We start from the raw sequence: 16744 nt of genomic DNA, 5'->3' as shown, positions 1-16744 counted from the left end.
ATTTAAGTTAACCAGGATCATTCAGTGTACTCCTCAAGACAGCCTCCTGTGCACAATAAGCTGTAGAATAAACATACAATCAGACTGTTGGTGAAAGGTTCAACCCAAAGGCAGCTGTAGTCACAATCAAGACACCAGGCACAAAGATGGGCTCCAAATTCAAGTCCCTTGGAACATAAAGAAGCAGCTTCACCCAGCTGGAGATGCAGAATAGCATCCAACTGAAACAAAAATTAAAATCAGGCAAAAACTTGAGCAGAGAACATGCTTTATTGAGAAGTGGATACAAGAATAGCACATTCTACCACATCATGGGAACAGGGTTTAGCTTTTGCACAAGGATGGCCTTCATCCCTGCTCCACAAGAGATCTACTTGGTTGGATAGTTTCAGGAGTATCTGTAGTTTGTTACAATACAGGAGCAGAGGGGGTGAGGCAGCAAAATTCAGTAATGCCCACAAGGTACACACCATGTACTGATGAAGATTTTTTTTCTTTTTCTTTTTTTTCTTTTTTTGAAGGTGGCAGAGGAAGGCAGACAACCATCAGAAGAGCAGTAGAGAACTTTTCCACGTGAGGATGTGTCAGTGGTTACCAGGCAAAGGCTCCTACCTACTGGTACACAATGCCAAGTGCTTCATTTCATTCATTCCATGAGGAAGCACTGGAAAGTTTCAATGAAATCAGCACTAGATGATGCTGCCATCACCTACCCCAGGATTGTCCCCCCCTTTTAATCAGGCTGGAGCCATTTAGGAAACTTGTGGCACGAGGACAGTGGTTATACTTGAAAGCCATTGTACAATAAGTTTTTCTTCTGGTGGTGCTGATGGAAGAGAGGAAGTAAAAGCTTTTTTTCTTTTACAAAGACAAACAGGAATGCACTGTCAGAGAAGCAAACCATCCACAGAGCTAACTGGGGCTGCCACTGATGCACAGAATGCACACTGGAGGCAATCCAACAACTGGCAATATTTGCATTGTAGAGTTTCTGTGGCTGTTTGGACAAGGCAAGCAAAAAAACATCTGTCTAAAGTTTTTATTTCTTCAGCCCAGAGAGAACAAAAATCCTCTCCACTATAAAGAAACCTACAGTTCAAGGAAGACTATTCTGAGAAAAACATCTCCAGTGAAATATACTGAACAGGGTGCTTCTATGTAAAGGAATCCACTAACTCCAAGAGATAAACCAGGAAAAAAACAGTAACTTCTACTCAAAGCAAACGTGGGACTGTAGTAGTTCCAGGAGCACACCAAGAGTAACTCCATGAAACACCTCAGACTGTGATGTTCTCACACACTTGACCCCACCAGGTAACACTCACAACCACACCACCCAGTGACAAGATAAGGGAGCTTCTGACTGTACAATCCCACCTCTGTGAAGAGCTGCTGTATTCTATGGAACACACTGCTGAAAGGGGGAGGTGTCATCTTCCTAAAACTATTTGATCCGTGGAATGGAACAGCCCATCAGACAGGACTAGTAAAAAATGCTGAAGTCAGTGTGACTGCAGCTTGTTGGGAAAGCAGCTTTCCCCAAAAAAGCATCATCAGACCTTGTTCAAAAGCCACAGAAGTTCTCTCTCCATTACTTAGAACGCAAGGAACCTGAAGGAAGAAACAACCAGATTATAGAACACAACACAACCTCATCAGAAGAAGAACATGAGGGTAAGACCAGTGACTGGACAGGTACAGTACCAGATATCAGAACTCCTTGGGCCAGAGCTGCTAGGAGCTTCGTTTGGGTCCTATACAGATCCAATCCTTGCAACCTCATTGAGGCCGAAACATCAAGTTCCTCAGAACCAGCGTCTGTGGTGTGCACAAAAGATCTGGGCCAGAACAGTACCAAGGGGAACTGATCTTTTGGGGGTACTGTACCAGCCAATCACAACAGCAACAGATACGACAGAGATCCCTAGGGTACTTCCTACTGCTGGGGTTCACTGGCTTCAGGAGTGAGAGACAGTTAAGTTCCCTTAGGAGGGGTCCATTTCAGACAGCTGGGATCCATTATCTTGTTGCTGTTGGATCTTTTTGCCTCTTTGGCTATCCATTCATCAATCAGATCCTAAGGAAAAGAGTATGGAAAGGGCAGGTGAAAAGAAATCATCCCAAGATGGAGAATTATCCAAGGTGCAGCAGCTAAATCCTCAAATCTGAAGGTATTGAGCCTGCTAAGTGCTCAGCACGACAAAACCAAGATAAACAACACTTCCTTTGCTTTCTCAAAGCCTTCCCAATCACACTGATAAGGCCACACCTAGCAACAAAGAGAAGGCTCAGGGAGGGGAGAACAAAGGAGAGAAGGTGTCACATTTGGGGATTTATAAACCACTTTGTCTAAGGAAGCTACAAGCAACACTCATTCATAGAATCATAGAATCCTAGGGGTTGGAAGGGACCTCAAAAGATCATCTAGTCCAACCCCCCCTGCCAGAGCAGGGCCCCCTAGAGTACATCCCCTAGGAACGTGTCCAGGTGGGTTTTGAATGTCTCCAGTGAAGGAGACTCCACAACCCCCCTGGGCAGCCTGTTCCAGGGCTCCGTCACCCTTACAGTAAAAAAATGTTTTCTGATATTCAACTTGAACCTCCTATGCTCCAATTTACACCCATTACCCCTTGTCCTATCACTGGTCACCACTGAGAAAAGCCTAACTCCATCTCCCTGACACTCACCCCTTACATATTTGAAAACATTGATGAGGTCACCCCTCAGTCTCCTTTTCTCCAAACTAAAGAGACCCAGCTCCCTCAGCCTTTCCTCATAAGGGAGATGCTCCACTCCCTTAATCATCTCAGTAGCTCTGTGCTGGACTCTTTCAAGCACTTCCCTGTCCTTCTTGAACTGAGGGGCCCAGAACTGGACACAATACTCCAGGTGTGGCCTCACCAATGCAGAATAGAGGGGGAGGAGAACCTCTCTTGACCTACTAACCACACCCTTTCTAATGCACCCCAGGATGCCATTGGCCTTCTTGGCCACAAGGGCACATTGCTGGCTCATGGGCATCTTCTTGTCTACCAGGACCCCCAGGTCTCTTTCACCTACACTGCTCTCCAGCAGCTCAGCCCCCAACCTGTACTGGGATTCCATTAATTCAGCTCACTTCAATGTCATCCCTTTGCCCAGTGAAGGGCAGGAATGAGGAGGAGCATGATGGGAATGTTGATCCATTGCTCCCCTAAAAAGCCACTTAGAGTGAGCAACATTATTCCACACATCAGAAACTCAGTACAGTCTACTCCTACACTACTGCAGAATCAGGTTGGATGCCCACATCATATTTTATTAGTTACTGTATTTGAAAATTCCAGTGCTCCCCCACTAGCACCAAAAGGCTGGAAAAAGCAGCTTGCCACAAAGGAAATACTGATTTTGGTGACTTCATATCAAACTAACAGCTAAATCTACAGAAACAAAAATGTAGAAATAGCCCTCAGAAATCTTACCTGTCTTTTTAGGACCAGGTGTTTTCCTTTCCAGTACTTGAGCATCTGAAGTGCCTGCAAGGTGCTGACAATGTCAACAGGGTTGACTGCAGTCTCCTGGCTGATTTCTGCAAACCAGCATCACTTTACATTAGAACAGAAACCAATTCCTCTGCAGCAACCTAGAATTGTTTTTTTCCAAAGCATTTAAAAGCCTCTCAGTGGAGCCATTTTCCTTTTTAAAATTAATATTGGTACCTAGAGATGGGTATAGTTCTTTGCTGAATCTACTTGGGTTTTTTAATTTATTTTTTTAAAAGCAGCCATTACATACTTTCCAAATGCTGCAAGCTGGGCTTATCTCTAATGGTGGCAGGATTGGAAAGGAGCCATGCCCAACCACAGGAATATTCCACTAACACCTGGATGAATGAGTCAAGTGTGACCTGTCTCACATTTGAGGGAAATGAGTGAATGAGATGCCTGGGTATGTTCTGAACCAACTCACTGCAAGTTGACTTGAAAACACACCTTTTATAGAGATCTCTTTTCCTTGGAAATTATGCAGGTAACGGAGAAGAACTTCCTTCCAGTAACTACGATAGCTGATGAGACCTAAATCAGACAGAGGACGTTCTGGAGAGCCAACTTTTTCTTCTACTTTAGAAAGCAAATAGCCTGTAAAGGAAAGAAAACTCATTTATCCTTCTGAAACTGCTCTCTCCTGGCCCTTACCCTCTTTAGCAGCAGCAGAAATCAGCTCTAATGAAAACTGCTCACCCACCACCACAGCTATGGTAGATTTTTTGGTGGAATTGTCACTTTGGACAGGATGTTTCCACAAGCTCTCTCTCTGTACTTACTGAAGTCAATGAGCATTTTGCCATAACCTTGCCTCATGTATTGAGGCATTGTCAGGATGCAAGAAACATTGTAGTTGAGAAAAGAATTCTTCTCCTAAAAACAAGAAGAGAGAGAGGATGGATAAACAGGTCTTGATCTGTACAAACAATGGCTCTATCATAATCCCAAGAGACTGAACAAGCCTGTGCAGCTGATACAATGCAAGGTGGAAGGAGCCACAGTAGAAAAACCTGCCCAACAACAAGTAACACAATCCTTCTTCACCTACCAACCTGGCTTAGTGTCTTACTTTATCAGGCACTAAACTGGATTTAGGAGCACAATTTTAGGCCTAGGATGGCTGCCCATGGAGTTGCTCCTGAGAATGAGCAGTAACACTCTGCCACCTCTGTCAGCCACCAGGTTTACATGCAACAAGAAAGTGAGGTCACAAATGAAATGTTCAAAGGTGACTCACACACATTTATCCTCAGACCCATGCTGGATTTTTCTTTAGAGCTTTATTTCATTTTTGTTTGGATATTTGTTCAGTTTTAATTCAGGTGACTTAAGGAATATAGCTTCCTGCACTTTATTTGGGAGAGTCTTCTCCTCCCTACAGAATTTCACTGACTGAAATGTGTAATCTGCATGGTGTGGTATCACCATGTCTGGAAGGGTAATCACTTATTCTGCATGGGAGCAGGAACAACCAGGAAATGTCTTTCACTAATGTGCAGCAGAGGTTAAGCAAACAGATTGCCTCTTTTTTAAGGCAGGCAAAATGTCTGAGCAACCAGCTGAGAAAACTGGGTCCTTACTCTAAGCTTGGCCAGCAACTTACTGTGGGATCTGTTTGAATTAACTGAGTCACGACTCAGCTTCTCTACCTAAGAATTTTTATTCCTCCAAGTACATTATTAAAAAACCCAAAACATGGTGACTAATACTTATTTTAATGTATTTCTCTTTACATTTGCTTGAACCTTACTTTTGCCTGCATTTCAGGCACCCCCCTGTTTCCTAGCAACAACAGTTCAGTTCAGTTGAGCAATGGGTTTGGTGATCAGGTAGTGAGGTGGATCAGGAACTGGTTGAAAGGAAGGAGTCAGAGAGTTGTAGTCAATGGGGCAGAATCTGGTTGGAGGTGTGTGACCAGTGGAGTCCCTCAGGGGTCGGTACTGGGACCAGTGTTGTTCAATATCTTCATCAAGGACTTGGATGAGGGTCTAGAATGTCCCCTCAGCAAGTTTGCTGATGACACTGAGCTGGGAGGAGTGGCTGACACACCAGAAGGCTGTGCTGCCATTCAGAGAGACTTAGACAGGCTGGAGAGTTGGGCAGGGAGGAACATGATGAAATTCAACAAGGGGAAGTGTAGAGTTTTGCATTTGGGGAAGAACAACACGATGTCCCAGTATAGGTTGGGGGCTGAGCTGCTGGAGAGCAATGGAGGTGAAAGAGACCTGGGGGTCCTGGTAGACAAGAAGATGCCCATGAGCCAGCAATGTGCCCTTGTGGCCAAGAAGGCCAATGGCATCCTGGGGTGCATTAGAAAGGGTGTGGTTAGTAGATCAAGAGAGGTTCTCCTCCCCCTCTATTCTGCATTGGTGAGGCCACACCTGGAGTATTGTGTCCAGTTCTGGGCCCCTCAGTTCAAGAAGGACAGGGAAGTGCTTGAAAGAGTCCAGCACAGAGCTACTGAGATGATTAAGGGAGTGGAACATCTCCCTTATGAGGAAAGGCTGAGGGAGCTGGGGCTCTTTAGTTTGGAGAAAAGGAGACTGAGGGGTGACCTCATCAATGTTTTCAAATATGTAAGGGGTGAGTGTCAGGGAGATGGAGTTAGGCTTTTCTCAGTGGTGACCAGTGATAGGACAAGGGGTAATGGGTGTAAATTGGAGCATAGGAGGTTCAAGTTGAATATCAGAAAAAATTTTTTTACTGTAAGGGTGACGGAGCCCTGGAACAGGCTGCCCAGGGGGGTTGTGGAGTCTCCTTCACTGGAGACATTCAAAACCCACCTGGACACGTTCCTAGGGGATGTACTCTAGGGGGCCCTGCTCTGGCAGGGGGGGTTGGACTAGATGATCTTTCAAGGCCCCTTCCAACCCCTAGGATTCTGTGATTCTATGATTCCATGATTCTATGAGCTGACTTGTTTTTTGCAAGGGAAGATGCTGCAGCAAAGCACCTGCAACCCCTGCAGCAAACACAGAACTCGTGCAGATTAAGTTGGAAACTTTCCATGTTCCTAAAAGCAACAAATCCTGAGACTGCAAAAAATCAGAGGGGAAACTGAGTGCTGATAATTTGTGTCCTAAATCTCATCCTTGTGAGGCAGCAATGAGTAAATATGGATTTTCAACTAACCTTGGAGAAATATCCTATCAGGTGACAGCCAGTGTTGTCAGCTTCTGTCATGACATAGAAGAGGAAGGGTTCAACATCATAATACAGTGTTTTATGGTCCAAGAAAAGTTTTGCCAGCAGACACAGATTTTGACAGTAGATCTAGAAGCAAAGGAGAGCAGAACACATTGTTTATTACATGGGAACATCCCAAGAGTGGACAAAACCAGACAAACATGGGAAATTATAAGAAAGCTCTGAATTATCTGAGAAGTGACATCCTCCTTCCAAACAGAGAAGCTGGGCCAGGAAAGAATTCCATTTGTGATGACACTTGATAAGCTTCACTTCCTAAGGGTGGGAATTGAGGTTTGTGATATCAATCTCTTAATTCCCCAAATATCACATCCTCAGTGAAGGGAGAGGGTTGGATCTCTGCTGCCTTGCACTGTCCTGTTAATCCCCTGCTTCAAGGTTCTCTGCTTAACAAGAAAAGACTCCTCCCAACTCCCAGCAGTGCAAAATTTAGCTTTTTTAATTTGTTTCTTTATTCCTTCCTCTGAAAGCTTCAAGGCCAGGCAGAAGCAGAGACAGGGGACAAATATGGTGCTGCTACCTCACACTGAAAGTGCAGTTACAGGTTCTTGAGTTCAGGGCTGAGGAGGTCACCCTCCTAACACGAGGCTCTAACCCAAGCCTGACTGATTCCTCAGCAAATGGGAGATGGGGAGCAGAACCTGCTGAGCCTGAGCACAGGAACTTCCCCTCTAACTTTCAATATGGGCTCTTGACACAAGTGTTTCAGCTTTGTAGGAGACAAGAGATGGAACTGCTGGAGCACAACAGGGCTGAGGAATAACCACAGCAAAAATCCAAATGAAACTGCAAGAAAGGACAGATGAGTCTCTAGTAGCAATGAAAGGGAGAAAGAGCCATTTCCACTCTGTTTCTCTACATAATAACAGTGTCCAGCACGTTTGAAAGCCAGACTCTGCACTCAAGGTTGAATGACAGCACTTGGTTACCTTGTTCTTTTTCCCATCCACTTCAAACACTGAGATGGAACCCTTCCGGTAGATTTCATCACCAGGTGGATGTTTCCAAACACATTTTGCCTGTGCCAGGAAAACAAAGTTAGGGTGGGAGTGTTTTAAAGGCAGAAAAAAAAGCTGGCTATATGAGGAGACATGCAGTTGTTTTAAAGTAACAGTTTTAGTAGGTTGGCATGATGGTATCAGATGTAAAAGCTTAGGAAATCAGCTCTGCCCTCCTCCTTACCATGTGTCTGCGTAGGATTGTTTGGCTCTTCATGTATTTGAGACAAAACTCACACATGTAGAGACGGCCCAGCCGAGCATACTCCTCTGGGTAAGGAGAATGATACCAAGTATCCAGCTCGTAACGGCCAAAAGCAATTGTTTTGATCATGTTGCTGCCTTCTGTGATCTGACCCTGGAGCCGCAACTTTTCCTGTGAATGGAAAAAAAAAAAAAAAAAAAGGTTATTTAAAATTAGAAAGTACAGAGGAAGAGGGGCCCTATTTATTTCCCCCGAGGAAATAATGTACTTCAAGTCTTGTAAATTCATCTTGCAGTGTGATGATGAGCAACAATCCCTCCTCCCACAGACCCCTCCTCAATCAGGCTCAGTCTGAGCCCTGTCCACCAGCAGCACATTTACTGACTGCTCCTTCCATTAGGAAATGTCCTGTGGCTCAGCACTTGGCTGAGCTAACACTAGGATCACACTCTTTTTGTCACAAAACCAATGTAAACTCCTGGCCACATCAAGTCTTCCTAATCTGTGGGGAGAGGAACACAGCCTAATGGTCTGCCTGAGACATCCCAGCTGAAATTGTCACTGTGAGCATCCAGGTGCCTTTTGGTTCATCTCTGGAGATGGAAGGTGGCTTTGTAAAGTGCCTACAGAAGCCTCAGCTCCATCCACAGGCACTGGCTCCTCTCAAGATGGCTTCTGTCTTTTGTTGTCATCACACCTATGGCATTTCTTCCAGCAGGTGAGGCTGCCTTTTGTTTCATTGAAAACAAACTTGCATTAAATAGGACTGTTACTAATTATTCCTCTTGCAGGCACTGCAGCATTCATGGCTGCAAAGGGGTAGCTCTGCTTGTACTTTCAGCACTTAAGCATCACCCCTAGTGTAACTCTGCTGACTTGGCTGGGCTGTAGCTGCTCTCACAAACTCTGATTCTACCTCCACGTGTACAACAAAACCCAGAATGTGTTCACATTTCTACCAAAGCCATTTGCTGTGAGATTTATTCTGAGTCAGAAGTCTCACCAGGTCCTCAGAAGCCCGTGCTTGTGCTCTTCGGAAAAGCTCGAGGTCATACTCACTGGTCAGGTTTTCAAGTAGAGGTTCCCTGGTATTGCCATAAGTTTGTCTGTGCTCCTAAAACAAGAAAAGAAGAGGAGGTTTTGCTGCTATGATGCTACTGAGCTGTTGGATCTTGCAGTTTTTTTAGCTGAGAATGTTGCAGGATGACTGGGAAAGCCAAACTTTGGGAGGCCGCACTCCAGGCCTGACACAAAAAAAATAAAATTACTGCTTTTACCATGTATTTTTCTTTTTGCTCCTTGCTTAGTCCTGAGTTCCTCTTCTTCCTGAGCTCAGCTACTTTCTCTTTGTACCGCAGCTGTCTCTCTGTTGGGGCCTGAAAGAAACCAGAGAGGGAAACCTTCACCAGGCTTCATCTACTTCAAACCTTTTTTTTCCCTTTCCCATCCCAAAGGACCTCTGGCCTGGCTTTCATTTTCTGATGTTTGTTGCCTCTGAACCAAATCCTGTGTTAATAACAGGGCACTGCAGGTCCAACACAGGTATGGAAAACAGGAAATGTTGCTTCCTACAACTAAATACAGCTTGCCAATGCATCTCAGTCCCACAAGAGAGGGTGCACTCCTTCTGTGCTGCTTAATCATGGGGAAAAGCTCTGAGCTGACTCATTAAGTCCTCCTGACTCAAGTCCAAGACTCGTGAAGTAAAAAATGTCATTCCCCTTGTTTCATTCTTTTCTGTTCAGTCAGACAAATTGTAGTTTACAGTTCTGTAGGGATTCTCCTGTCCTACACCATCAAAGCACCCAGAAAAGCTCATCCTGAGAGCAGCCCCAGCCTCTTTTTGTATTATTACTGGCCAGTGTCACCTCTCTGCTCTCACAGCCTCCTCCAGCCTCTCCTTTAAGGGACACAAGGAACTGCCCTTGCTGAAACAAACCCAGGACCCAGCACAACAGTTCATCAGAGCTGTGAGATGAGGTGAAAATCATCATCACTGGGAAGCACAAGCTGAGGTTTTCCCCACTTGTTAACTGAGCAGGCAGAGCACGGGGTGCAGGTGCCCACCTGGTGCCTGGTGGCGTGGCGGTTGTTGTCATCCTGCCTGTGGGCCAGCATCCTCTCCTCAATCTGCTTGTCCCGGCTCTGTGCTCGCACCTGGAAGGCAGAACTCATCTGTCAGGGCTGCAGAAAAGCCCTGCCAAAGCCTTCAGTTTCATCCTTGTTCTCATCCAGGTGGATTCCTCTCTCCGATGTAACTCCAGGGGAGCCAACACACAAAGGCTGCTGTCTCACTGCTGAAGATCTCACCTGACACGTGCTCACTTTGTTTTTTCTTTACAAATAAGAGGTCTTGGCGTTTTGTTCCAAGAAAACATAAGGAAGATAAACCAGAAAACTCATGTACCTTGCACTCATCTGCTGAGAGATTGTGATAGAGTGGGCACCCTGATATGGAGAAGTGTCGCTCGTGTTTTCCAGTCAGGTGTCCTGCAAAAAAATCAGAAAAAACCCACAAAACCTCTTAACATCATCAAGAGGTTTAAAAATTACCCCAGAGGGGGAAAATAATTCAATATGAGCTTTTCAAGGAGCATGCTCAGCTTGTTACCACTTTGTGGTTCATGGCACTTTAAGAACAAAGGAAAATCTTGTTCACACTAACTCAGAAGCTGCACTCCATGCAAGCAGCCAGGTATGTCTGAGGTCTAAATTAATATTGTTTCTGAAAACCTGCTTCTGGCAGAGATCTGCCTGCCAGACCTTCCTCCCACACTGTGCTCATACTCCTAACTTTCTCCTTATCCTATCTTCCCCAAACATTCCTAGCCAAGAAAACACCTCCAGGAAGAATACACTTGCAGATACCTTTCCTGTCTCTCCTCTATACCCACTTCTCAGTAATATTTCTGCTCCTGAGTGCATCCTGTTAGGCTGAACAACTCCTCTGAGGGGAGGACTTGATCACAGCAGGGAGGCAAAACCCCAAGAGATTAATCCTGGAGCTGGAATTACCTAAAGAGTTACAACCAGGAGTGGGACATTTCATGTTGAAATTGTAGCTTTCATGGAAGCGGCGGCGCTTAGGGCGGTGGGAGAGGTCACTTCCAGAATCCTTCATGGACATGTCCTTGGCAATGCTCTCATCATGGGACACATTTGGACTGGAGATATCAATATCAGACTCTGAGGAAGGGGCATTCCCGGTGGGGGTACGAGGTGGAGACTCATCGTGATCCGCTGCATTTTTAGTGTCTGAATAAGGATCAAGATGTTACAAATCCTGCCTGCAAAAAAAGCTTCCAAAAAAAATACGTAAAGCAACTCCAGACAGCTGTGTCTCAAACCCTCTGTCCTCAGGATATCCCGTTGTGCCCTCAGAGAATGGAGTCCCAGACTCTTTCCAACTTGCCAAACCTTCAGAACACCTCACTGCACCCTTTTTTTATTATTATTATTATTATTTATTTACATTTTTTTTTATTAGCTTAGCTTATTACTGCTAGCTTCTCTACCAGGTATCACAAAAGCACCATGCAAATTAAATACAATACTGAGAGTGGGACCCTTTTCTCATCAGATCTGGCATCACACTGGAATGGTGAAGTAGTTCCATCTTCCTCTACACAAACACAGTTTGAGAGAAAAGTAATTTTACTTTTAAAACCAACTATTTTTTGTAAATATCTAAGTCTACATTTCTTATGAATGACATTGACATTCAGAGCAGGTTATCCTTAAAGCAGGAAGCTGCATTCTCTGTGACAGGAAAGAAAAACAAAATGGTAATAGGAAGTTACTGCTCATGCAAACATTATCATATATGCTTAGTATACAATAATGTATACATAGAATGGAGTGAAATGAGGCAACCAGGTGCCACTAATTGCCAGGTAGTGGGCATGAGCTTGTGTTAAGCCCACCTGTGCCTGGCAATTAGTGGCATCTGGTTGCCTCATTTCACTACACAGAATAATACATTTCTGTACTGTAACACAAGTGTTATTATGTGTACATATATGCAGATAAAAGATGTTTTTATGCATATATTTGTATTTACATCACACAGATGTTCTCAGATAAAATTAGCCTTACCTGGTTGTATGCACAGTATTTACTGTAAGCAACAACTAATGTAAAGCCTGGAGTTGAAAATTGGGCTCTGCTTTCACTTCAGGAAAAAGAAAACCCATTCTTGGCAGTGGAGAGAAACTCAGAAAATCAATTGTCACAGGCAAAATCAGAGAATCCTAGAACTGGCTGGGTTGGAAGGGACCTCAGAGATCATCAAGTCCAACCCTACCCACCTCTGTCAGAAAAGTCAACCACTTGCTCAGTCTCTGAGCCAGAGGAGCGAGTCTGGCGCAGTGGGTATTTCTTTGGAGTCACAGGAGCTGGCTGCTGCTGGCTGCGGGTCACCCTCCTTGTGGAATACACAGGTTCTTCTGCTCCAAAGGATGGGGGATTACGGACTGGGCTGGAATCTAAGTCCAGAGAAACACCATAATTACACCTACGAGAAGCAGTGCAGTCCAAAACTCGCCTCATGAAACGCCAACGTCTGATATCTGGGCAGCAGCAGAGCCCTGCCCCAGAGCTGCCTCTCAGCACAAGGTGTGCTCTGTTCTGCCCAGCTTAAAGCTCTGGATACTTTTCCCAACAGTGAGGAATCTGGGATTAGATAAGCTTTCTCTGGACTTAATTAACTAGTAATTACAAACTGTATTTGGAAAGCTAAAGAACTGTTAGTTTAGGTAACCCTCGGGAACAGCAAAGCTCCTGCTGGTGTGGAGCTGCATTTGAAGCCCTCTGTGTGGTCTGGTGATCCTTTAATGATCATAAAGACTAGAAAACAATTAGCTGCCATTAAAAATAGTGCTTTCATAATTAGGAAGATCACAGACATGCCATACACATCCAAACCACTTTTCTTTAGAATCACAGAATTGGCTGGGTTGGAAGGGACCTCAGAGCTCATCAAGTCCAACCCTTGCTCCACTCCCCCCGTGGTTCCCAGCCCATGGCACTGAGTGCCACATCCAGGCTCTTTTGAAATATCTCCAGGGATGGAGAATCCACCCCTTCCCTGGGCAGCCCATTCCAATGGCTGAGCACCCTCTCCAGAAAGAAATTCTTTCTCATGTCCAACCTAAACCTCCCCTGGCACAACTTGAGACCTCTTGTGCCCTCTTGTCTTGCTGAGAGTTGCCTGGGAAAAGAGCCCAACCCCCCCCTGGCTCCAACCTCCTTTCAGGGAGTTGGAGAGAGTGATGAGGTCTCCCCTGAGCCTCCTCTTCTCCAGCCTCAACACCCCCAGCTCCCTCAGCCCTTCCTCACAGGACTTGTGCTGGATCCCTTCCCAGCCTCCTTGCTCTTCTCTGGACCTGCTCCAGCACCTCAATCTCCTTCCTGAGCTGAGGGGCCCAGAACTGGACACAGGACTCAAGCTGTGGCCTCCCCAGGGCTGAGCACAGGGGCAGAATCCCTTCCCTGGACCTGCTGGCCACGCTGTTCCTGAGCCAGCCCAGGATGCCATTGGCCTTCTTGGCTACCTGGGCTTCCTTCTTGCTTTTAAGACCTAATGACCAGATGATCACACGTCTATTTCTTATCTGCACTAAAATTTGTGGCAAAATAGATTTTTTTAATCAAAGAGCATACATGGAGCAATGGAAAGATGTTATTATCTACTGTTATTTCCCTCCCTTGATGCCAGATGGCAGCTTATTAATTAGCAGCCAAAAAATTACTCCACTAACACTAAAAAGGAGGAGGTGGACACATTCTGTGTGTGATGCCAGAGCAGAAGTAAACAAAATAACTGGCAATATGTTGATTACATTTATTGCAGAGCTGGGTCAGGGTGGCCATGAAAATATCCTCTTCCCTGCAGTACACAAAAACCCAAACAAACAAAGAAAACAAAAACAACTTTCACCTCTAAACACTCTCTAGGTTGGCTCCACAAGCAAATTTTTGGAGTGCTCAGAAAAATGAAGCCAAGCAGCAGAACCACAGGGCTGGATTCCCATTTAAGAAGCAGGCAGATCTTCAGAGGAGAGCTGAGCTCTGACTTCCCCCACCAATGTCACCTTTAGAGTGCATTTCCACATTTGTGCAATTTAAGCTTACAAAGACTGCTTTTTAGTGTGATCCATTAATCACCAAGGGAAAAAATTAATTTAGGATTTATAACCTCTGCATCTTTAAGATCTAAAGGTCAGGAATGTGGAGTACATTGAGCCTCTCGTTGCTGAAGGGGCTGCTTTTCTTTTCCTTAAAAAAAAAAAAAAAAGGATTTACCTTGGGAGCTCTGACTGAGTCTGGCTGAGGAACGGGTCACCCGGGCTGAGCGCCGTGATGTGCCATCACTTTCAGAGCTGTCTGTGTGCTCAGGATCAGTGGAGAAATCAGAATCTTCTGTTCCATCTGAGCTGCTGCCTGCATTTCTCTGCAACACCACAGAGCCAGACATCAGCACAGGGCTGCTTGAACTTGTATTTATACTCTTGGGGAGAAGAGAGACTATTTGATGCTGGCTAATTTCAAGCTGACACAACGACACATACAAAATAATAAATGTCGAGTGTATTGCTCTGGAGAAAGTATTTTAGTGTAATAAATAGGTAATGCCAGTGCCTCCAATAAAAATAGTTTCTGCAGACTGATTCACTAAGGTCCCAGCAAAAATCGATTTTATTTGACAAGGTAAACAAAGGTTCAAGGCTGGGCAGGATCTGACCCTGTTCACTTTGCCAACAGAACTCCCACCCCAGCTGCCTGTTCAGAGCAGCAGAGGCAGCCCCGCAGAGCACAAGGCACCGAGGGAGCAGGTGGTGGAGCAAACAGATGGGCTCCAGACCCGGCCGAACCGAGTCCTCAGCACTCAGCAATTCAGCGCTCCCCGCTGCAACCCAGGCAGAGAAACCGAGGGCACCCAGCGAAGAAGCTGAGCCAAAAAGGGGTTGAAAATACAGTTGTATTCACCTCGCCTTGACCCACCAGAGCGGCCTCCCGCACCATGCAGCGTGACTGGGCGGCTCTCAGAGGAGAGCGAACCCCAGGAGTTGGCGGGCAGCCACCAGGCCTCCGCAGATCCCTCCCTCCCCTGTCCGGCAGCTCTCGCTGGACAACCAAGGCGTGGGGGACGCCGAGAGGTCTGGGTCAGGGCGGCAGGAACCGGCGGGAGTGGCCCCGAGCAGCCGCCAGCCCTGAGGGGACGGTGCCGGGGGTGAGGCAGGTGCCGGCGGCCGCCTGAGGAGAAGGGCGGGAACAGCGCAGAGAACGCGGCCCCCGCGCCGCTTTGTTTTGCGTCCAGCGGAGCCCCGCAGGTGCCGACCAATCACAGGAGAGAGGGCGGGGACCAAAGGGACAGCCGGCCAATGGGCAGCTTAGGAAGCAAAGAGGCGGAGCCAGCGGGCGTGATTGACAGCACCTGGCAGCCTATCAGAGCGAGCCTCGCTCCCACAGCAACATCAGCGCGGGGGGGGGGGAGATGGGGGAAGGGAAAGGGGGAGAAACAAGGCACGCGCGGGGAGGTGACCGTTGGGGGCGTGATGGGCAGGCGCGGAAGCCAATCAGCGGCCAGCCCGACAAGGCAGCCCGGCCAATGCGTGAGCAGCTCCCCAACTGCCCGCCCAATCGGAAAAGACAAGAGGCGGGCCGGGCCGCAGGCGCGGGGGAGGGGAAACGGGAACCGTTGGGGGCGACGAGTGACGGGCAAAGCGGCCAATCAGCGCCCAGAGGGTCCGTGCGGCAGCCAATCAGAAAGCGAGGGGGGCGGGCGCCGGGGGCTGAAGGCCGCTATTTTCCCCCCGGTTTTGTGCCCGTGAGAGAGAGCGGAGAGAGTAGGAAAAGGAAAAAAAGCCGCGGCCCCGAGCTCGCCGGTTCCCCCGCCGGGCGCCTCCCCAGTTCCCCGGTCTCGCTCACCTTCCTGCGCGGCATCCTCGGCGGGGGCGGGGGCAGCGAGGTCGGCTGGTCCCCGGCGCCCCCAGCCCGCGAAGCGGCGTTCGCCGCCGTGTTAGCGTTAGCGGGCTCCGTGGTGACAGCCGTGTCTCCCGTCCTGCGGCACGTCTGCTCCGGCGGCGCCAGCCCCGCTCCCGCCGCCGCCGCCGCCACCCCCTGTTCCCTGCTCGGTCCCTCACGCTTCCGCCGGGACACGGCCCACACCCCCCCCCACCCCCCCCAACCACCACCCGTCACGTGACCGCCAGGCAGCCTCACGCCAGCGGGCGCCGCCATCTTGGATCCGGGCGGAAATCCCGGCGGCGCCGCTCGGAGTGAAGCCGCCCGCGGCCATCTTGGATTCGGGCTGAAGGGGCTCGGCGGGGCGGGAAGGGCGGCGGCCGCCATCTTGAGTCCGGGCGTGAAGTCAGCGGCCTGCCCGGGCCTTGTCCCCAGGGAGCCATGTTAGGTGTGGGCAGCCCCGACCCTCCCGCTGGGGCCATTTTAAGGCCGGGCAGAGACGTCTCTTCGGGTCCATGGAGTGATTGGGTGGAGGAAGGCGGTGAGTCCCCGTTGCTTTCCAGGCGGAGGTTCCCCTCCTGCTGAGGGGGGTGCCGAGGCCTTGCCCGGGGCCTGGCTCCGCGTTGGGCCGGCCTGGGGCGGGTCTTGTCAGAGGCCTAACGGGCCTGGGCGGGCCTGTGCTGCTTCGAGCTCTTATTCGGAGAAGGCTGTTGTCGTTAATTAATCTTTCCGCTCTCAAAATACCATCCGGGGGAGGGATTATCTTTTAGTGAAGCTTTGCCCGGAGTTCTCTCCCAGGCCAACGTGAGCTGGCGAGGCACCTTGTGGTTCTCCGGGGGTGGCTA

The 16744-nt window shown here is 47.9% G+C and overlaps 2 protein-coding genes across 10 annotated transcripts in view; one reads left to right on the top strand and one right to left on the bottom strand.

Moving 5' to 3' along the window:
- Positions 1-251: 251 nt before the first annotated feature.
- On the bottom strand, positions 252-16105 carry KAT7 (lysine acetyltransferase 7). Of its 5 annotated transcripts, XR_011722853.1 has the most exons (16): positions 15864-16097; positions 14238-14385; positions 12242-12418; positions 10950-11189; positions 10342-10424; positions 10002-10091; positions 9212-9310; positions 8938-9048; positions 7914-8105; positions 7661-7750; positions 6657-6797; positions 4304-4397; positions 3972-4118; positions 3462-3568; positions 1705-2077; positions 252-1611 (listed from the first exon to the last, which is right to left on the bottom strand). XR_011722853.1 is itself a non-coding variant. In XM_071728342.1 (15 exons), the coding sequence occupies exons 1-15, from the start codon at positions 15876-15878 to the stop codon at positions 1976-1978; spliced, it is 1836 nt and encodes a 611-aa protein (XP_071584443.1). In that variant the 5' UTR covers positions 15879-16105; the 3' UTR covers positions 252-1975. The 5 variants fall into 5 exon arrangements, 4 of the variants coding, with proteins under 4 accessions (XP_071584443.1, XP_071584445.1, XP_071584446.1 ...); XM_071728342.1 differs by having other exon boundaries at positions 252-2077; positions 15864-16105; XM_071728344.1 differs by lacking the exon at positions 15864-16097 and adding an exon at positions 14922-15240 and having other exon boundaries at positions 252-2077.
- A 74-nt stretch (positions 16106-16179) lies between these two features.
- Positions 16180-16744, top strand: part of FAM117A (family with sequence similarity 117 member A) — a 37353-nt gene continuing 36788 nt past the window's right edge. For all 5 annotated transcript variants that reach the window (XM_071728354.1, XM_071728352.1, XM_071728353.1 and 2 more), the window contains exon 1: positions 16180-16440. The gene's annotated coding sequence lies outside the window, so the exon portion shown is untranslated. The remainder of the gene's footprint in view (positions 16441-16744) is intronic.

The sequence above is a fragment of the Heliangelus exortis genome, chromosome 29 (genome assembly GCF_036169615.1).
Source record: "Heliangelus exortis chromosome 29, bHelExo1.hap1, whole genome shotgun sequence".
Taxonomy (NCBI): Eukaryota; Metazoa; Chordata; class Aves; order Apodiformes; family Trochilidae; genus Heliangelus; species Heliangelus exortis.
Note: the sequence above shows the minus strand (reverse complement) of the source record. Positions and strands in the feature narration are given on the sequence as shown.